At 43.0% G+C, this 22,309-nt stretch overlaps 1 protein-coding gene across 1 annotated transcript; it reads left to right on the top strand.

The window, feature by feature from the left end:
* Positions 1-457: 457 nt before the first annotated feature.
* CLN5 (CLN5 lysosomal BMP synthase) lies at positions 458-19,964 on the top strand. The gene is made up of 4 exons (XM_032799899.2): positions 458-771; positions 4,644-4,809; positions 6,251-6,476; positions 16,631-19,964. The coding sequence occupies exons 1-4, from the start codon at positions 656-658 to the stop codon at positions 17,140-17,142; spliced, it is 1,020 nt and encodes a 339-aa protein (XP_032655790.1). The 5' UTR covers positions 458-655; the 3' UTR covers positions 17,143-19,964.
* The last annotated feature ends 2,345 nt before the right edge of the window (positions 19,965-22,309 follow it).

Raw genomic sequence — 22,309 nt, 5'->3', positions numbered from 1 at the left:
CCCCCCCGACCCCCCACTCACTCTGAGGTCCCCCTCAGGCAACACCTCTCATTGCCCCCTCCCTCACACAATCCCCCCAAGTGTCCCCCCTCGCAGCCCCCACTGGTGCACGTGCACCACCACCAGAGATGCACCCCAACACCAAGAAGGAGAGAGCCACACACAGCTCAGCTTTTACTAAAATACAAAATAAATAATAATAAGCAGAAATTGGCGCCCGGCCGACTCAAGGTACAGCCATCACACAGCCGGACGCCCCCCCCCCCGCCCCTCGGCTGGGGCACCGCACCACCAGCCTGGAAGCCCAAAGACTGACCAAGAAGGTGGCAAGTGCACGGTGCCACCACCCCCATCCCGGCTCTGCTCAGTCTGCTCCCTCCCAGTCCCCAAACCACAGCCCCTCCCCCCGACTTCCTGAGCCGGCCACGTGGTGGAGACCAGTGGAGGGCGGCGGGGAGGCGCAGCCTGAGCCCAGAGGAAGGAAAGGAGCCCGAAAGCGAAAGGAAAATCGAGGCAGTAGCATTCCCCCGCCCTTGCCAGGGCTGAGTCACGGCGCCCATGTGACGGGCGGACTCCAGGCAGCTGCTTCATCTCCGCTTGGGACCGCTCGCTGCGGTTAGGCGTCCGGAGCAGCGGCCAGGGCCTGCGCCGAGGGATGAGGGTCGGTTGCCACCGGGAGCTGCTGCTGTTGCTGCTTCTAGTGGTTGGGATGCCTGCCTCCCTTGCAGCATCCCAGCCCCAGCAGCAGCGCACGTGGCCTGTGCCTTACAGGTGAGTTGGTAGTCTGCACAGGAAGCAACGCTGCCTCACTCTGTGTGTGTGTATCACTCCCACTTTGGGGTTTTAGACACTTAATTCAGAGCCTCTTTCCCTCTCCTCTTTGGGTGAGTGTGTGTAAACCAGACAATTTAAAGCTTCCTTGTTCAGGGGGATCACATGGTTAAAAAGGCGTAGGTTGAGTGTCAGCCTGCAGCACTACAGTGACCCCTTGGATTTGATTGCAGAAGTGGCTAATCCCAGGAGAAGTCTCTGTTTGTCCAAGTAGCTCTTTTTGAAATCAAAGGGCTGACTTATATCAGTTGAGACTATACAAGTGAGTAACATTTTGCAAGTTGCAGTTTTGGTCAAAGCCTTAAAAAATTGAAGAATGGTCATACTGAGTCAGACCAATGGTCCATCTAGCCCAGCATCCTGTCCTCTGACAGTGGCTGGTGTCAAATGCTTCAAAGGGAATGAGCTAGTTGGGCTAGATGGATCATTGGTCTGATCCAGTGTGGCCATTCTTATGTACAGCACATTATAAATCATCTCTGAACTGTTTAAGCATAGAAACTGCAACTGCTTCCCTTTTCTGCCTATAAAAGGTAGATTCTTAAACAAATACAAAAAAACAGGGGCAGTCTCTGAAAACAGGTTTTATAACTCCAGGAAGTCATTGGGCTTCACTGGTTTGAGTTGGCAAAAAGTGTTGTGAAATATTGTGTAACTAATTAAGATGGCTTTTTTGGTTTTTGCTTTCAAAATTGCAGTCTATATTGAGGAATTTTGTAATGAGTCAAGCGCAAGCCTGAAAACTGCAGAGTGTTGAAAGATGTTGAGGTCACCATTGATTTCTTTTCTACAGTGATTTTCCATCTTCTAAGGGTGTTGTTTAAGTGCCCTAAAAATTGGAGCATCTGCGTCAGGATTCCTTGAACCATTTTAGCAATTTTTCACTAGTTCTAGTACATTAATAAATCTAGTTTGCCAACGGACTGTTTAAGTGAGACACCTTTTTTCTGATACCTGTTTTAGTTTGGTAGAGTCCATCCTCACATTTCATTATTGTACATAATGAGGTGTTAATAGTGATATAGTTAAAGCACCTGACATGCTTTCCATTTAAAACTCAGATTTCCAGAGAGACTATAAATCTGTATTAACGATTCCCTACTGGCTGCAACTGAACCTTTTAAAAAAATAAATAAATAAAAAATTTAAAGTTTGGGACTTCTTTTTTAAATCATTCAGAGTAATTCCTTGTTTGTCATGGCATCCTATCAAATTTTCAATTTACAAGTAAGAGAATAGGTCCTGTAGACTTGACCTGGAATCTGAAAATCAAGCTGTGTTCTTTCTAACTTGTGGATCTTGGCCACAAACAGTAATAAGTGCCCTAATTTTTAGTGATACTTATAATTTAATTCTTATTGTTGTAAACAGGAACTGCAGGTGACTGAGGCCTCAGAAAATCAGGTCAAAAATATTTTGTAATTGTAACTTAGTTAACAATCGTTATTGATGCATGAACTGATATAGAGTCCTGCTCACTGTTCTATGGTTGTATGGAATCTTCAGTGCTAACAGAAGTTAATTGTACCATAGAATTTTTTTCTTTAAATATTCAGTGTTATAAAGTGAGAAGATAAGATTCTGAATATACACAGGGAGCTGATCTGTTGAAGGTGATATTTTTGCATAGCCACTTTTTGTTTTTCCTAGGTTGTCCTTTCAGCATCTGCAGCTGTTTTCGGTGAACCAAATATGTTAAATATTTTCACACACATGCTCTCTCTCTCTCTAATGCATGTGAGCTAATTAATTTTATTAAAGGTAGATAGATAAGATTCCAGTCCTGCAAAACACACATGCTTAACTTTAATGCCAGGAGCTGTTTCACTGATTTAATTGTATTAAGCTATATGCAGTCCACAGAACAAATTTTAATCTGGTTGATTATTTTTTTATTTTAAATTAACAAATACAAAAGCCCCAAAGAAACTCAGCAATCAAAATTACAGTGGAAGAATATTTAAGATTCAATTCTGTATTTCTTTCCTCTCCTCTATAGCTGGAGCTTACTACTGAACATAGATGAAATTCTATGTCTGGTAGGAAGTTTCAATCCTGCTCCATAGCCTGTACATTTAATAAACAAATGGAATTGTATATGTGATTGTAGGAGGATTTTGGGAGAAGGGATAGTAATACGTGTAGAAGTTTTGTCTGACTTATGTGGGGAAGGACTTGTAATATTTAACACCCCACTCTACGCCCTCCCATATCTAGTGAGTGTATGGGGGATTGGAGCGGGGGTGGCAGTGTGTTCCTAGTATCAAAGACTGATCACTGAATGCTAGAAAGGAAACAAAACACATAGTAACTGTGGGATTGTTCCTCCATCCACTGAAGTCAGTGCGGGGGTTGCTGTTGACTTCAGTGGGTGCAGAATTAGGCCCTATAATTTCCAACTTGTTGAAGCAAAAACAACCCTTTGTTGAAGCATATACGGGGCCTGATCATCTCATACCTTTACTGAAATAAGCATATTTAATATCTGGGGGGGGGGGGATATTTAAATTGTGTGATTTGGATGCTGTTTATAATTTAATGTGAGGAGGAACAGGACCTAAGTGAAATATAGTGCATGAGTTAGAACAGAATGTGAAGGTCGTTGGAGAACTTTTGCAGTGGAGAAATCATGGTTTTATGTTCTATATTGATAGTACTATACATGTAGAGCAGGCATTTTCAACCTCTGGCATGTGGCTTGCCAGGGTCAGGACCCTGGCAGGCCGGGCCAGTTTGTTTACCTCCCACGTCTGGAGGGCTGATCGCATCTCTCACTGGCTGCAGTTCGCCACTCCAGGCCAATGGAGGTGGTGGGAAGTGGCATGGGCCGAAGGATGTGCTGCCCACGGCTTCCCGCCACCCCCATTGGCTTGGAGCAGCGAACCGTAGCCAGTGGGAGCCGCGATCGGCCAAACCTGCAGACGCGGCAGGTAAACAAACCAGCCTCGCACGCCAGGGTGCTTATTCTGGCGAGCCGTGTGCCAGAGGTTGCCGACCCCTGATGTACAGTCTGTTTTTCAGTTATTATGAAAACAAGGTATGATTACCTAGAATGAGGCTTAATGGGAGAGCTGAAAATCTCTGGAAGAAATGTGTGGATTTCAGATTCGTAGGCCTTCTTTATATGGGGAAATTGACTGGCATCATTACTCCAAAATAGCTGTTGAGGTATAATTTAGCTATTCCAAAATAACTCCTTTTATTGACACTCTGTTTCAGAATAAAAGTGATCTCATTTCTGAATAATTACTCCACTTCGTGAGGAGAGTAATTATTTTGGAGTAAAGTCACTTTTATTCCAGAATAGTGTCTACAGGGGTGCTATTCTGGAATATTTATTGCTGAATGGTTATTCCAGAATAGCTGTTTCCTGTGTAGAAAAGCCCTTGGGACCAAATATTGAAACAGATCTTAAACCAACCTCTAATCTTGTGGCCACAGTGTAGTGTGTGCGAGTACATTACAGTGCAATTAACATTGTTTCCCATATTAGACATCTAAATTTTATTATTTGCACTCACATATTGAAGATGCAATTTTACGCCTTAGTCCTACAAACATGCACCTGAGTAATCCTATGAATTCATTTGTATATGTGTTTTTTGGGGTTGAGGTCTTATTACTTTTAAAGGTGCTGCACACCCATAGCTCCCATTGATTTTAAGGGGAGCTCCAGGTATTCAGAACTTCTAAAAATCAGGCCATTAGAGGCTGTTATGAAAAGTGGCTCTTAAAATAAGTGTCTTTGTGGCATGCTACCTTTCCTCTGAAGCTACACTGAAAGTTTTCCCTGCTTTTGTTTTTAAACGTAGGCGTTTTGATTACCGTCCGAAAACAGATCCCTATTGTCAAGCTCGTTACACTTTCTGTCCTACTGGCTGTCCCATTCCAGTAATGAAGGATGAAGATGTCATTGAAGTCTATCGATTACAAGCTCCAGTGTGGGAATTCAAATATGGGGATCTGCTTGGACATTTGGTAGGGTGATGTTTTCATTTAACAAAAATGTATTAGTTTCAAATCAGTTAAATTCAGCAGCAAATGTCAACAGTAGGACTTCATTCATTATAATATTTTAGCATAGTTGTGTGGAGTATTGGAGGCTATGGGCTAGAAAACTGCTAACCTTGAAACAAGAGTTATGGGAGTAATTCAAGACAGATTAGGAAAAGAACCCAGTGTGGTATTTTTGCCCTTACATACCAAGGATTGGAAATGTATTGTGTGTGCATTAACTTGTATTTATTTGCATTGACTTTAACATCACTTACAAAGAACACTTTGAATTAGTCCTTTATGACAAAATATCTGGCTAGTTTGTAGGAAAGATCTTGTTAATCTTATAACATCTACAGCTTTGTTTTTTTAAATGAAGAAATAAGATCTCACAGTAAACAAAGTCTGATTTGAATTAAATTTTGTATGAACATGGATATCTGTCTGATCTGAATAACCAGCTGCAGTCTGCCCTGTGGATCACTTGCTAACAGTGTTGCCAACTCTTTCGACTTCTGTTACAAGTCTCACAATATATGGTGTTTCTCTTAAAGCCTCAGCTCCTGGAATCATGTGAATGCAACAGAATCTCAGCTGCCTTTTTTTAAAGTAAATTTCTAGCTGTTATGATTGCAGAGGGAAGCTTAAATATGTGTACTCTAGAGCAGTGGTTCTCAAACTGGGGCCGCCACTTGCGTCCACAGGTTTGGCCGACTGCGGCTCCCACTGGCCGCAGTTCGCCGCTGCAGGAAGCAGTGCGGGCCAAGGTACGTGTTGGCCGCCCTTTCTGCAGCCCCCATTGGCCTAGAGCGACGAACCATGGCCAGTGGGAGTTGCGATCGGCTGAACCTGTGGACATGGCAGGTAAACAAACCGGCCCGGCCCGCCAGGGGCTTTCCCTGAACAAGCGGCGGCCCTAGTTTGAGAACCACTGCTCTAGAGAGTAAAAAATGAGAAGGCCAATAAACTGAATCCAACACTTCTTGTTAACAGCATGAATTTTAAGGTAGTTCCATGATTTTGGGGCCTGACTCATGATTTTTGAATGCTTGTAGATGGCAACACTGAGGTTTTCAAATGGTTTATATTACCTTGTACAGGATTGGGTCTACAAAAGGATCTTCGTTTGTTGATGTTTGGCCCACAATTTGGGGTATTGGAGGGGGGATATGCAGAGATAAGAGGAAGTTTGATGCCTAACTCTGATTGAATAGCTAACTCGTAATCACCACTACTACAAGCTGCAAATGGAAGTCAGTGCAGGATACAGACAAGTATGATGTGAATCAGTATTTGTGTAATTTAGTGTGGTACATCCCATTTTACAGAATCCTATTTTCTAAACTACTGTACTAGGTAAGTAATGGAAAGTGAAGTTGGCACTACAAAACTGTTTTTCTTTGTGTTCATGATCTTTCCTCAGAATATTATGCATGATGCTGTTGGCTTCAAGAGCTCTCTAACTGGCAAAAATTACACAATGGAATGGTATGAACTCTTCCAGCTTGGGAACTGCACATTTCCGCATCTCCGGCCTGACATGGATGCACCGTTCTGGTGTAATCAGGGAGCTGCCTGCTTTTATGAAGGAATAGATGATGTACACTGGAAGGAAAATGGGACCTTGGTTCTGGTGACCACTATATCAGGTAGATTTCAGAATCCTGTGGTGACACTAATACCATAATATATTAAGACAGGCTCATGTTCATGTCAGACAGTATCTTTCCACTCACTTTTTGTGAGTCATTTGCAGTGCAGGGTGACTAAAGCTGTTAATTTGAAATTGAAATATTACTCTTCTAATTTTCTTAATATAGGAAGTGATATGGTAATACTGTCCTTTGAACAAGCTATGCTAAAAAGATACTGTTAAGTGAGAATTGCCTGGTATGTCACGTGAGCACCTCTGCAAGAATAGTGGAGTCTTTTGAGTGTAAAAATAGCAAAACAGCTGAACCATTCTGGCCTCTTTTCATACACTTGTGCTGGAACACAACCTCCTGCTGTGAAGTGGCAGATGAATTTTTAAATGGAAAAATTGAGAGAATTGTGTTGTGCTCTTGACCCAATAAATAAGACATAAAAGGAAATGCTCTCAAGAACAGCTACAGTCACTCATTTCTTTTTTTTTTTTCCCCCAACTGTTGTATCCTAAAACTGCAAATAATCCCAGTAGCAATAACAGGCCTATCTATCACATATTGCAGGACAAGTGGTGTATTTATTATAATTAGTCTTTTTGTATAGCTCACCAAAATAGCTTCTTGGTTCAGTCTATGTTATGGGCTCATCACAGCTCCTCAGTGTGAAACTGAAATGCTAGGATAGAAATAACACTCTTCCTAACAAATACTAAACAAATTGCATGCAAAGGACATACAATAATCTATTTCCTTTTAAATAAAATGTATAGAAGTATTCAGTATATTCACCTAGCTTGCTAAGTCTCTGGCACACTCTACAGGCTGCTTTTCTTTCTAAGCAGCGAAAATCAGATTAAAATTACAGACCTATGTGTTTCAAACGCTAACGTGATGTGTTATTCTACCTAAGTTCCCTTCCATTTTCATCAGTTTGGCACCTCAACCTTGGAGTCTGCAGATTCCATCTGACTGATGCTGCTCAATAAAAAGCAGCCCATATAATGTGACAGAGCCTTAATTTAATAAATACATGTGCCTCCTCCATATTGATTAGACATCCACACCAGTTCTTTCATATCTGTTGGTAGCCTCTGGTACTGTTGATCATAATGTATTTTTGACCTTTCCTGTGGGTCCTAGCAGGAGTGGTTAGAGTATCACTTGTGAGGCACTTTCCTCTTGGGGAGATGCTGTAGTGTCGTTTTGGCAGGTTGCTCATTTTCCCAAGGGACTTTTGTGAAGGGTAATCCTTGACTCCGTTCCATTTTCCCTGTTCTCTGGCACATATGTGAATCTGCTTGGGGAGAAAGTCAGATGGTTTGGGTTGTAGTGCTCCAGCATGTTGATGACACTCATACATCTTTGACCTGAATCTCTGTTACCATGTATCTTGTATAATTGTATGTACATGTGCAAATTGGGTGTACATAGGACTTGCCAGACAGAATCAGGTCCATGGTCCATCTACTCCAATTTCCTGTCTCTGACAATGGTCAGCAACAAGTGCTTCAGAAGCAGGTGCAAAAAAACTACAGTAGGGAGATGTGGGATAATCTGACCCCCATGATTGCCTCCTACTTCTTAATTAGAGATTGGCTTAAGCCCCGAAGCATGAAGTTTTATATCCCTTCCAAAAATGTTTAGCATTGATTGTTATAACACTGGATGTTCTTGTTATCCTTGTAAATGCCTAATCCCTCTTTTAATTCTTGTTAAATTCTTCATCTTGGTGACATCCTGTGGCAATGAGTTCCACAGTTTAATTATTCATTGTATGCAAAAGTATTTCATCAGTTGTGAATTTGGTACTTCTCAGTTTCATTGACTGTCCCCTTGTTCTTGTATTGTGAGACATGGAGAATGAAATTCCTGATCAACCTTCTCTAGACTTTTTATTATCTTATACACATGTATGAGATCCCCTCTTACCTTCCTTCCTGAGGTAAACAATCCCAATCTTTTCAACCTCTCTTCATGAGAATTTTTCCTCACCCATAATCATTCTTGTCAGCATCCTCTGAACCCACTTCAATTTTGCAATGCCCTGTTTTAGGTGGGGTAACCAGTATTGCATATGATATTCCAAATGAGGATGCACCAGTGTTTAATAGTGGTATAGTATTTCTTACACATCCTAAAACCTTATTTGCTTTTTGGAACACAGCTGCATATTGAGCAGTGGTTTTCATGAATCTGTCTACGCTGATACTATTTCCTGCAGCCTATCTCCAGGCCAGGGGTGGGCAAACTACAGCCGCAGGATTGCCCCCCTCGAGTCCCATGCCACTCCCTGAAGCGGCTGGCATCATGTCCCTGTGGCCGGTGGGGGGGTGTGAGGGAGAGCAGAGGGCTCCATCCATGTGTTGCCCTTGCTTCCAGGCACCGCCTCCCCCCTGCCCCGCAGCTCTCATTGGCCGGGAACGGGGAACCGTGGCCAATGGGAGCTTCGGGGGAGGTAGGTACCTGGAGGTGCGGCAAGCAGCGTGCGGAGCCCTGCGTCCCTCCTTCCCCAGGGGCTACAAGGACATGGTTCCAGCTACTTCCTGAAGCAGAGTGGGGCCGGGGCTGGCAGCCTGCCTTGGCCCTGGTGTGTGCTGCTGCCCACCTCGGAACCCGAAGCCCTCCTGCACCCCAGCTCCCTGCCCTGAGCCCACTGCTGCACCCTACACCCCAACCCCATGCTCTGAGCCCCCTGCTGCATCTCGCACCCCAATCCCGTGCCCTGAGCCCCCTGCCTGCACCCCAACCCTCTGCTGCATCCCACACCCCAGTCCTCTGCCTTGAGCCCCCTGCCTGCACCTCAACCCCCTGCTGCACCCCAGCTCCCTTCCCTGAGCTCCCTGCTGCATCGCACACCCCTTCTGCACCCTGAGCCCCCTGCCTGCACCCCAACCCCCTGCTGCACCTCAACTCCCTGCCTTGAGTCCCCACGACACCCCTCATGCACCCTCTGGGGGCAGGGAGGAGGCAGAGTTGGGGTGGAGACTTCAGGAAAGGGGTTGGAATGGGGCAGGGAAGGGGTGCGAATAGACGGGACCTCATGGAAGGGGTGGATTAGGGGCAGGGCTGGGGGCAGCAAGGGGTGGTGTTAGTGATGTGGCCCTCGGACCAATGAACTAGCCCTCATGTGGCCCTCGTGGTCATTTGCGTTTGAAACCTCTGAGGTAGTTCAGTTTCCCCGCTTTCAATGTGCATTACTTTGGATGTACCAATACTGACCTTCGTCTGCAGTTGTACTTTCCATTTATTTATCATGGTGTATCACAGCCATCTCTGGATGTGACTAACCTAAATAACTCTATAAAGTCTCCAAATTTTGCTACCTCACTACTTGCATCCTTTACTGATTGTTAATGTAGTAAACTTCACTGGACCTAGCGCAGAACCTTGAGGTACCCCACTGTTAACCTTGTGCCATGATGAAAATTGACCATTTATGTCTACTTCTTGTTTCTGTATGCTAACCAGTTTTGATCCATGACACTAATTTGCTTCTTACCCCAGGGCTAATTAGCTTCTTTAGTAGGTTCCTGTTAGGGACCTTCTTGAAAGGCTGTTGAAGTCAGTAATTTATGTCAGTTTTTTCTCCTTTGCCGCTACTTTATTCACCTATTTAAGGAATTTTAAGAGATTATTGAGACAGCTTCCCTCTGCAGAAACCTTGTGATTAGGCCTCATTATATCATGATCTTCCAGATGTTTTATTATTTGGTTTTTAATTATCATTTCAATCAAATACAGCTGTTAGGTTTACTGGTGTGTAATTCCCTGGGTCAGCCTTGGAGCCTTCTTAAAACATAATCAGGGGTCGGCCACCTCTGGCACGTGGCTCGCCAGGGTAAGCGGGGTCGGGGGCAGCGCCCTGGTAAGCACCCTGGCGGGCCCGGCCAGTTTGTTTACCTGCCGTGTCGGCAGGTTCGGCGGATTGCGACTCCCATGCGCCGCAGTTCGCTGTCCCAGGCCAAGGGGGGCAGTGGGAAGCAGCGTGGGCGAGGGACGTGCTGGCCGCGGCTTCCTGCCGCCCCCATTGGCCTGGGACGGTGAACCGTGGCCAGTGGGAACCACGGTCGGTCGAAGCTGCTGACACGGCTGGTAAACAAACTGGTCCGGCGCACCAGGGTACTTACCCTGGCGAGCCGCGTGCTAGAGGTTGCCGACCGCTAACATAGATATCACCTTTCTGTCCAAAGTATACTAACTGTTTTTTAATGATTGTGTGTTTTTGGTAGCCACTGTGCCACTTCATACTAAGTTTCTTCAGCACTCTTGGACGTACACTGGGCCTGGTGACTAGGTGCTTTATAAATTATCAGTTTGCTCCATCACCTTGTCTTCTGACACCTCAATGTCTGGTAGTACCTCTTGTGTATTACCAGAAAAGAACAGGTCTGAGGTAACGGTCTCCCTGGCATCCTGTATGGTGATGACTGAGACAAAGGAATCATATGTTCTCTCAGCAGTGTCCCTCCTTAATTGCTCCCTTTCACTCCTCTGACTCAGTAGACCACCAGTTCTTTTGTAGGCTTCTGACTTCTAATAGACTTACAAAATTTCAATTTGTTTTTATACCTTTTTAGCTGTTTGCTTTTCAGAATCCATGTTAGCCTCTCTAATTTCCATTTTACATACTGCTTGCTGTAATTTGTGCGTGTTTATTGGTTTCACTGGGATTCGATTTCAAATCTGGCAAGATCTATTTGGCTCAAATAACCTCTCTAACCTGGCCATTTAGCCAGACTGGTTGCCTTTTTACTTTCCTTGTTCCTTTTTGTTCAGAGGTATACATGCCTTCTGAGACTCTGCTATTGTTTCCTTTTGCCATATCTAAGGATTTAACTGCCTTTATTTTTGACTTTAGGGCATTTTTGACCAGTCTCCTCCTTTTTATTGAAATATTCCTGTCATAAACATACAGCTAAGGGTAGCATAAAATCCCCCTTTACCCTATAAAGGGTTAATTCCTCTTTTACCTGTAAAGGGTTAAGAAGTTCAGATAACCTGGGTCCTGACCAAAAGGACCAATAAGGGGAGAAGATACTTTCAAATCTGTGGGGGAAGGTTTTGGTCTGTGTCTCTCGGAGCCAGCCAAGAAACCAGGAAGGGAAATTACATCTTCTTAAGTATATCTGAACTAAGCATCTGGTCTTGCAGAAATAGTAAGTAATAGCAGAAAAGAAATGCATTAGATTACCTTTTTGTTTTAACTTGTGAATTTTCCCTATGCTAAGAGGGAGGTTTATCCCTGTTTTCATAGATTCATAGACTCTAGGACTGGAAGGGACTCCGAGAGGTCATCGAGTCCAGTCCCCTACCCTCATGGCAGGACCAAATACTGTCTGGACCATCCCCGATAGACATTTATCTAACCTACTCTTAAATATCTCCAGAGATGGAGATTCCACAACCTTCCTAGGCAATTTATTCCAGTGTTTAACCACCCTGACAGTTAGGAACTTCTTCCTAATGTCCAACCTAAACCTCCCTTGCTGAAGTTTAAGCCCATTGCTGCTTGTTTTATCCTTAGAGGCTAAGGTGAACAAATTTTCCCCCTCCTCCTGCTGACACCCTTTTAGATACCTGAAAACTCCCCTCTCAGTCTTCTCTTTTCCAAACTAAACAAACCCAGTTCTTTCAGCCTTCCTTCATAGGTCATGTTCTCAAGACCTTTAATCATTCTTGTTGCTCTTCTCTGGACCCTCTCCAGTTTCTCCACATCTTTCTTGAAATGTGGTGCCCAGAACTTGGACCAATACTCCACTGAGGCCTGACCAGTGCAGAAGTAGAGCGGGAAAGAATGACTCTCGTGTCTTGTTTACAACATACCTGTTAATGCGTCCCAGAATCACGTTGCTTTTTTTGCAACAGCATCACGCTGTTGACTCATATTTATATGTTAGTCTACTATAACCCCTAGATCCCTTTCTGCTGTACTCCTTCCTAGACAGTCTCTTCCCATTCTGTATATGTGAAACTGTTTTCCTTCCTAAATGGAGCACTTTGCATTGTCTTTGTTAAACTTCATCCTGTTTACCTCAGACCATTCTTCAAATTTGTCAGATCATTTTGAATTATGACCCTGTCCTTCCTAAGCAGTTGCATCCCTCCAGTTTGTTATCATCTGCAAATTAATAAGCGTACTTGTCTATGCCAATATCTAAGTCATTGATGAGTAATTGAACGAGACGTCCCAAAACAGACCCCGCGGAACCCCACTTGTTATACCTTTCCAGCAGAATTGGGGATCATTTTAACTACTCTCTGAGTACGGTTATAGCAGTTATGCACTCACCTATAGTAGCCCCATCTAAATTGTATTTGCCTAGGTTAGCGATAAGAATATCATGGGAGACCATATCAAATGCCTTACTAAGTCTAGGTATACCACATCCACCGCTTCTCCCTTATCCACGAGACTCGTTATCCATCAAGCAGCAAAGAGCCTGTGGTACCTTCTAGACTAACAGACGTTTTGGAGCATCAGCTTTCGTGGGTGAATACCCACTTTGTCAGATTGCAAGTAGTGGAAATTTCCAGGGGCATGTATATATATGCAAGCACAGCTAGGATAATGTAGGTTAGTTCAATCAGGGAGGATGAGGCCCTGTTCTAGCAGTTGAGGTGTGAAACCAGCAGGAGAAACTGGTTCTGTAGGTGGCAAGCCATTCACAGTCTTTGTTTAATCCTGAGCTGATGGTGTCAAATTTGTAGATGAACTGAAGCTCAGCAGTTTTCTTTGAAGTCTGGTCCTGAAGTTTTTTTGCTGCAGTATGGCACCTTAAGGTCGCTAATAGTGTGGCCAGGGAGACTGAAGTGTTCTCCTACAGGTTTGTATATTGCCATTCCTAGTATCTGATTTGTGTCCATTTATCCTTTTCCGTAGAGACTGTCCAGTTTGGCCGATGTACATAGCAGAGGGGCATTGCTGGCATATGATGGCATATATTACATTGGTGGACGTGCAGGTGAATGAACGGGTATGGGTGTGGCTGATCTGGTTAGGTCCTGTGATGGTGTCGCTGGTGTAGATATGTGGGCAGAGTTGGCATCGAGGTTTGTTGCATGGATTGGTTCCTGAGCTAGTGTTACCATGGTGCGGTGTGCAGTTACTGGTGAGAATAGTGAATAGTGTCAGATCGAGGACAGACCTCTGTAGGACCTTCTTGTAGGTTTTGGTCCTGATGACTTTGGGGCCCAATCTTGCAAAAACTAAGCAAATAAGCACTACCAAGAGTCTGCAGTTTTGGACTCCTAACACCACAGAATTGCTTGTCCAATTGTGGCTTTCTGGTATATTCACTGTGATAGGAGAATGCTCTGGAAATCACTTTTTTCATTGCTCGGACGACGGAGTGTGTTGACCTTCAGAAAATACTGCATGGCATTTTTACTCCCTCAGACTTTAACTTAGAAATGTGCGTGGGTTGAATTTCTTCAGTGGGTAGGTTTGAACGTTTTTTTTGGGTAGCTTCTGCCAGTTTGGGGATTTACATTTTGTAATATTTGAACATCACTTTAAAGGGGCACAGAGTTGCTAGTAAGGGCATGTGTTTTGAAACATTAAAGTAAAGAAGATAATTTTATAATTTCAATTGCATGCCCAGTTCATGCATAATCTTTTAATAAGTTTGTTGCGGGCAGCGCTTTTTATTTAATGATAAAAATCTCAGCCTTGTAAAGAGAGGGAAACACCATCCCACGATATATACTGCAGTACACTCCAAGAATATGAAGTGTAATTAAAATTCCTCTCTGTGCAGCATACAATGGCAGGGTGGCTGTTAATACAGGATTTATGACTGTATTATGAACCTGAATCCTAGGCAGTTCCAAAATTTCAACCAACAGTGATAAAAGAATTGGGTTATTTTGTTGTTTGTATTGCAGCTATGGAGCCCGAGTTATGGCCCAGGAGGACCCCAGTGCAGTAGGTGCTGTACAAACACAGAACAAAAAGACAGTTCCTGCCCCCAAAGAGCTTCCAATCTAAGTACAAACAGGAGAAAACAGGTGGATTCAGACAGACAGGGGAGTACAAGGAAACAGCAAGACAATATTGGTCAGTATGACAGGCAGTGGTCTCCGCAAACCGTTGTCAAGTTTTTTGTGGGCTTTGAGGCAAAGAGGCTTTTTTAAAGGAAGGATTTGAAGGAGAACAATGAAGCGGCTTTCTGGGTGTGTATAGGGTGCCCCTCTGAAACAGTGAGGGGCAGCATGGGAGAAAGCACAGGTGCTTATCTGAAAATTTAACAAGTAAGTGATGGATGCTGGTATCATGGGTCAGTTAGAGGCTAGTGAATGAGAGATGGATAGGTAGTGTAGGGATAGGCAGTTAAAGGCTTTACAAGTGAAAATCAGCAGCTTATGTTTGATGCAATAGGGAAAGGGGAGGGAAGAGAGCGGTGATGTGGTCAAGGAACAGGCTAGGAAAAGAGTCTTTGCAAGAGCATTCTGAATGGATGAGACAGGCAAGACTGCAGCGGCGGCCGATTTAGCACAGTAGTGAAGACAAGCCCTTAGAGTTGTGTAAGGCATGTGATTTGGAACCATGTGACATTTTGATTAAAAACTAGAATGATATGAAATTAACATGGCACACATTAAATTATTAGAAATTGTCTAGTTGATAGGTCTCAAAATATAATTGTAAACAGGAAATCATCATCGAGTGGGTGTGTTTCCAGTGGTATCCCACAGGGACAGGTTCATGGCCCTACGCTATTTAATATTTTTATCAGTTACCTGGAAGAAATCATAAAATCATTACTGATAAAGTTTGTAGATGATGCAAAAATAGCGGGAGTGGTAAATAATGAAGACAGATCACTGATTCAGACTGATCTGAATAGCTTAATAAAGTGTGTGCAAGCAAACAGTGTGTGTTTTAATATGGCTAAATGTAAATGTGTACATCTAGGAACAAAGAATATAGGCCATACTTACATGATGCACGACACTATCCTGGGAAGCAATGACACCAGAAAAGTTTTGGGGTCATGGTGGATAAACAGCTGAATATGAGCTCCCGTGTGATGCTGTGGCCAAAAGAGCTAATGCAATCCTTAAATGCATACATAGTGGAACCTTGGTTTTTATAACACTATATTTTACCTCTGTCTGTATCCCTGTATTCGGCACTGGTGTGATCACTACTGGAATACTGTGTTCAGTTCTGGCATCCGCAGTTCAAGAAAGATGTTGACAAATTGGAGAGTTCAGAGAAGAGCTACGAGAATGTTTAAAGGATTAGAAAATGTGCCTGATAGTAATTGACTTTTTTGAGTCTGTTTAGCTTAACAAAGAGAAAGTTAAGGACTGACATGGGGAATAAATGTTTAATAATGGGCTCTTCAGTCTAGCAGAGAAAGGTATAACATAATCCAATGGCTAGAAGTTTGTTAGACAAATTCAGACTGGAAATAAGCTGTAAATTTTTAACAGTGAGGATAATTAATAAGACTAAGATTTTGTCATGAATATTTTTAGTAAAACTCATGGACAGGTCAGGGGCAGTAAAGAAAAATTCACAGAAGCCTATGATCTGTCCCTGACTGTTACTAAAAATATTCATGATAAAATGGGAAGGAGCTGGACAGCTGCAAGGTGCCTAGGAGCTCTGGGACCCCACCACCTGTGGGGCAGAGAGCTGCAGAGTCCCCCTTCCTGCCCTCCCCGGCAGCAGGAAGTTGTGGGTTCCCCTTGCCCACAGCAGCTGGGAGTTGCAGGGTACCCCCACTGCCCATGGTGGCTCAGAGCTTGAGGACCTGCTGCCTCCAGTGGTGAGAGTACCTCACAGCTCCCCGCCGCTGCGGGAGGCAGCAGGACCCTGCAGCTCCCAGCCGACGGGGCTGAAGTCACGGAGTTCTTTGGAAGTCAAGAATTCCATGACGTCTGCGACCTTCATGACAAAATCATAGCCTTAATAATTAACCATTGGAACAATTTACCAAGGGTTGTGGTGGGTGTTTGGATGCTTTTCTGAAAGGCATGCTCATTGTGAATTATTTTGGGGAAGTGCTATGGCCTGTGTTAGACACCGGGTCAAACTAGATGATCACAATAGTCCCTTCTAGCTTTGTAATCTATGAATTGTATGCATTTGTCAGTATTGTTTTCCATAATGCTTATGGACATATCCTATTTATTTCTATATTTTACAGGAACAATGTTTAACCAAATGGCAAAATGGGTACAATATGACAACGAAACTGGGATATACTATGAAACCTGGACAGTTCGAGCAAGTCCTGACAAGCATGCGGTAGTGTGGTTTGAATCTTATGAATGCTCGAAATTTATATTAAGAACATACCAGAAGTTGGCCGATTTAGGGGCTATATTTAATAAGATAAAAACAAATTACACCAGCATTACTTTGTTTACTGGAGAACCCATTTATTTGGGGAATGAAACATCTATTTTTGGACCTCTAGGAAACAAGACAGTGGCTGGAGCCATAAGAGATTTCTACTATCCATTCAAACCTCCTCAGTCTGTTGAAGAGTTCTTCTTGAATGTCTTAAAAATAGTAGATCAGGTTGTCTTGAACCACCAGTTTTACCTCTTTTACAACTTAGACTACTGGCTTTTACCTATGAAGTCCCCTTACATCAAAATAACTTATGAAGAGATCTCTTTACCTAATGAAGACAATAGACGGGTTGGTTTGTAATTATTTCATTAGGTGTAGGTTATATGGCTATTCAATGACTGTTCTGCCCTGCCTTGGGTGAAGAAAGAGTCCCCTTTCTTGCTAGCTGCATTACAGCCCCAGAATTCTCAAGGGTTTGGACCTGTCATTGGCCACATGGTTGCACGTCATCTGCTTCTTCTTAAAGAGAGGACTCTACAGGAGCTGGTTACCAGCAGACACAGTGGGTTGCTAGCTTGACTCCATCAAAAATGTACCTTATACTCATTGGAATGCTGTACATTTCATATTTGAAAGGATGGAACTGGGACCAATTGTCCTGGAACATGAGGAAGTCAGCAGACATGGAAATGGGTTGAGAGCTGTTGGTAGATTACAGCTGTCATGCTGATGACTCCTTTGTTAGAAGGTGGCGGTTTGTGTTTTGCTTGTGGACAGCCTGACACCTTACCAGAACTACTAAAGAAAGCATAGATAAGGCTGGCTCCCCTCAGAAACAGCCTAAGTCTCTTACCCAAATGAAAGTAGTATTGGAACTGACTAGCCAACACAAATCATGCTAGGGCCCATATGCTGTGGGGAGTGAGGAGGGCCGGCAAGGCCATAGCCGAACCACTTTTGGCCAGACCAAACGTGAGTGGCCAAGTCCCAGCTCCACTCACTCATGATGGAGAGGTAGCTGGGCCTAACATGAGTGGTGCTGTGACCTTACACACAGGCTTTCCATGCTATTCACTCAGATTGGACAGGGTGGGGATTAAGGGTCAGTGTGATAAGGCATGGGGGGGGGGACACCTGAGCAGGGGGAAATCTCTGACCCTCCACTACATACACACTTTAAGTGGTGCACCATGGCCGCTGCTAGGGACCTTCACCTTCAAAGAGCTACAGTAATGATTATTTTCTTCTCAACTTAACCCAAAGTAAATGAGATTTTTCAGGTGAGTGCTTGAGATTTGTTTCCACTTAAGCTTGCTGTTTGTGAAGGAATTTGGCCAGCTGTGATGCCTTCAAAAATTCATATTCACAGAGTTGAAGGAATATGAAACAAAAGAGCATTAATTCATTTTTATAAAAGAACCCACACCACCTTCAAGAATAGGCACAGGGTGGCCCTCAGAGTACTGCTAGAAGTCTTGATGCATCCTCTTACTACTAAAATTCTAACATACTTCTTTAAAAAAAAGCCTGATTTAGGCATAAATAAGATCAATATCAATGTACCATAGTCCTAAGGACCACAGCACTTGTATGGCTTTTTAAAAAGTATTATACTTAGTATTTTTCATATGCAAGAGATGGATTCTCTTGTAGAGAGCTGTAGGAGCTAGATTTAGCTAAAATATTAATAATCTTAATTATTTAACATTTTTTAAAAGCATTAAACTTACTAGTGCTTTTTAATAGCCTGCTTAATATGCATGTCACTGACTACACAGGCTGCAGTGGACAGATATCTGCATTAAAGGTACCATTCCAGTTAGAGCAGTGAAGTATTAAGTGGGAACAGATCGTTACTTTGGGATATCCAGCAGTAGGTCCTCTGCAGCTCTGAATTTGCAAGTGACTGTAGAGAAGCTTTTTTAGTGATGCTTTTTCAGCTGTAATTCTTTAAATAGCTAGGGCACTATTCCCACTCTAACATCTCGTAGCTACATTGTCTTTTTTAAGTGTGCAAAATCTGATTATGGTTCTAGGGAGTTAGCAGCTGAACACTTGGCTATTGGTAACCTGCTGAGGTGATAGGTATTGATAGAAGAGGAATAATCGCATCTAATTTGAGTTTGCAGTCTGTTTGTGTAGTACTAGGATTTTATTGTTTTTTGTATAATTTAGAATGAAGAATAAAGCGTGTATTTTATGTATTGATGTATGATATGATTTGACCACATTCTCCCGGCCACCCTTTCTGAAACCAAAAAGGAATAGCCTAGTGTGCCATTGGTAAAGATGCATCAGCCAGAATCTTGTCTGAAGCTGATTTCAAGGCAGTAAGAGACATTTAGGGTCACCACTTTGTTGTAGGTTTAAAATTACATTTTTGAAATAGGTAAAAGAATGCAATGATTGTTTTCTCCTGTGTTGCAATTTGATGTTCCTGTTGAAATGTTCTGTGTAACTCAATCCTGTTTTGTGTGTGAATGAGGAAAGTGTGTGTTAGAAGATAAGGGTGAAGGCCATCACTGGACCAGTTGTTCTTGGGAGGAACCAAGAACAGATGTAAAGGTGCCAGGAGATTGCAACATGCCCCTACTGAGATGTCAAAGGAGGGCAGATTGATAACTCTAAAGATGAAGCAGGCACCTATCAATCGGGACAGGATAGCTGTGATCAAAACCAGCATGGGGTAACTCCCCCAGAGACTGATGAAGGAACCAAGATAAAGATGAAAACAATATAAGAAAACAAGCACTTGTCAAACAGCAATTGAATACAGCATGATAATGCAAAACTCATTGGTCCTAATGAAGAGAGATTACTATATAAACAGGGTGCTTTGCCATGAAACTTTGGGTTAATCCTGCCAAGACTTCACCAGAGGATCGTGTCGTGACCAACAGAACTCGGCTCCTTCCTACCCGTGATCAAGCTAGCTGGTCGCTAGGTTGCTCCAGACTCTGGACTGATAATGATAACATCAACTGGTGGGACAGTGTTTGTGTGTGTGTGTGATTGAATGCATATGCTAATTGTTGTATCTCCAACAAACACAGCATATTGCCTTTTCCCCTGAAAAAGGTCCTGGGTGCTTTTTATAAGCATAACATTTGGAACAAGTGACTGGTTACAGAAGCAACATCAAAACTTGTAAATGGTTAATATTAAAATATTTGGTCTAATAATAGTGGGTAGCATTATTCCTTTATGTAAATGAACACTTTGCTATGGAATATGCTAACATAGCAGTGGTGGTAGAGCTGCCAGGGTTTGATTATAAGAGCCCATGTTAGACCTGAATTATACAGTACTGTTTCCCTCTTACTGCTACAATTACTACACTTTCCCCTAACATTCAGTATATTTTACATTGACTGTATAAGAACTAGCAAATTTAAGACAATTAGTGAAATGTATTACAGAACTTGCCAAGTAAAAGCTAGAGACTGATAGCTAGAATTTTTGGCCCATAGAAGGAAGTTGCAAGCCCAAGATAGTTGATGTTTGGTACATGGAAGCACCACTTTTTTTTTTTATTATTATTATTATTTTGGGGCAGGTTTGGAGCAGGGCATGTTGATTCCAAAGTAGCTGCTTCACTTAGTATTTGCCACTGCCTCCAACAATAGTACAGTTAGCTTGATGATTCTACTCTAGAGACTAGCAAATAAAAATTAGTGTTGCCAACTATGTTCAGTAGACTCTAGCATAAATAGGAGCAATTCACACATTTTAGAGCTGTTATCTAAAGCTATACATAGAAATAATTACATTGGGTAACATTTTGAAGGTTATCTTTTAAACTATAAGATAGTGTTTTCAAATTGCAGCAGGAAGGCCACAATCAGGTGGGACATAACTTGGTTTAAAGTAGCTGTATCCAGTCCATTGTCCACTGATGGTGACAGTTTAAGAACAAAATATGTATTTAAGGATGAATTTAAAGTGTGTTCCTTCAGCAGTACACTACTACTTTTAAACTCTTGTATTTAAATCATGTGTGGTACTATGGGGAAGAACAGCAGCCATCTCTTGTCACTTCCCTGGAGCAGCAGCAGCAGCTCTGGCTGCTGCATTGCTTACCAGCCTATAGGAGCCTCAAGGAGAACAGGTTGACTGGCTCTGCCTGAACTTAAGGGAACTTCTAGCAGAGGATGGCTTCCTTCTGTATGGAACTGCCCAGGAGAGGGGGACAAGGTTGAGAACCAACAACCAGTTATAGGTGACTCCCACATTATCCACCCCTGCCTTTCCTCTCCTTTGATCTTTCAATTTGTCTCCTTTGTTTAGGCCTTAGGGGTGATTAGCACTAATTTCAGCAATATAGGAACAGAAATATAGTTGTCAGACTAGTGGTCCACCTCATCCAGTATTCTGTCATTTTAAAAGGCTAGTCCCAGATGTTTCAGACACACCCTGCAGCAGGCAGCTATAGGAAAACCAGCTTCCTGGAAAATCACTCTCACCCTGAGAGGCCTAAAGCATGAGGGTTTAATATCCTTGATAAAACAGTTGCATTTAATGTAACTACTCTGCATATTCCCATGAGCCATATAAATCCTGATACTGTGTCGAACAAGCAGTGTTGCATCAATGCAAAACCCTATTTTAAAAAACTGGGAGCCTAAAACATAGGCTTCTAAACAACAAATACAATTTTCAGCCAGGCTAAGCACAGTGTTCCTCCCGCACACATCAGTTAAACAAAAGCCAACAGGATACTTGGCCAAGGAAAGCTTGTTATGTGGCGGTATGTTCTGGGTTTGTTACAGGAAGTAGCAGCAGCAGCCCAGCTACACAAGTTATTGAAATTAGGCTAGATAAGACCTTATGTTTAGTGAACTGAATCTTTAGTGAATACTTTTATTTTGTTTATAGACAAACACCAGGAATTCACCAGTTTGAAACTCTACTCTTGCCTCCCTGCCTTTCATTAAGTATGGTTTGAGCAGGTTAGGTTGGGAACATGAAAATTTCCCTTGGAGTAAGGAGGGCCACAGATCCATGATGGGGAGGGGGAGAAGGCGTCTCTGCTTTAGGCAGCTTTGGAGGAATATCTGACCGTTCTCAGTTGGCAGGTTTTACCCTGCCACTGACTGATGTTTCCACAGCCTAGACACTATCTAACCACTCTATATCAGGCAACGTCTACACTAGGAACTTTGGTTGATACAAGTTACATTCGTGTACAGCTGCCAAAGTTAGCCTGGCACTTGTTGGTGTGCATGCTTGGGTCTGCACAGTATGTACTTACCAGGAGTGCTTGTGTCAATGCAAAGTGTGATGCATGGTGGGTAGGTAGCCCAGCGTGTCACATGCCACCATTTGGCACAATGCATAGCAATTGCACTCTGGAAGTTTTAACGCTGGCTTGCTTTACTGAGAAGTCCAAAATGACCAAAGCTTTGCTTCGCTTCACTTCACTTCATTAACTAGACCTACCAAAAATACAAAGAGGGCACATTTAATGCTGTTAATTCCAGCAAAGTAAATGGAGTTGATGAATTTAGCTAACGTCCAAAACCTTCAA

Source organism: Chelonoidis abingdonii, chromosome 1 (assembly GCF_003597395.2).
Source record: "Chelonoidis abingdonii isolate Lonesome George chromosome 1, CheloAbing_2.0, whole genome shotgun sequence".
In the NCBI taxonomy this organism is placed as follows: domain Eukaryota; kingdom Metazoa; phylum Chordata; order Testudines; family Testudinidae; genus Chelonoidis; species Chelonoidis abingdonii.
This window is presented reverse-complemented; position numbering and strand designations above follow the sequence as displayed.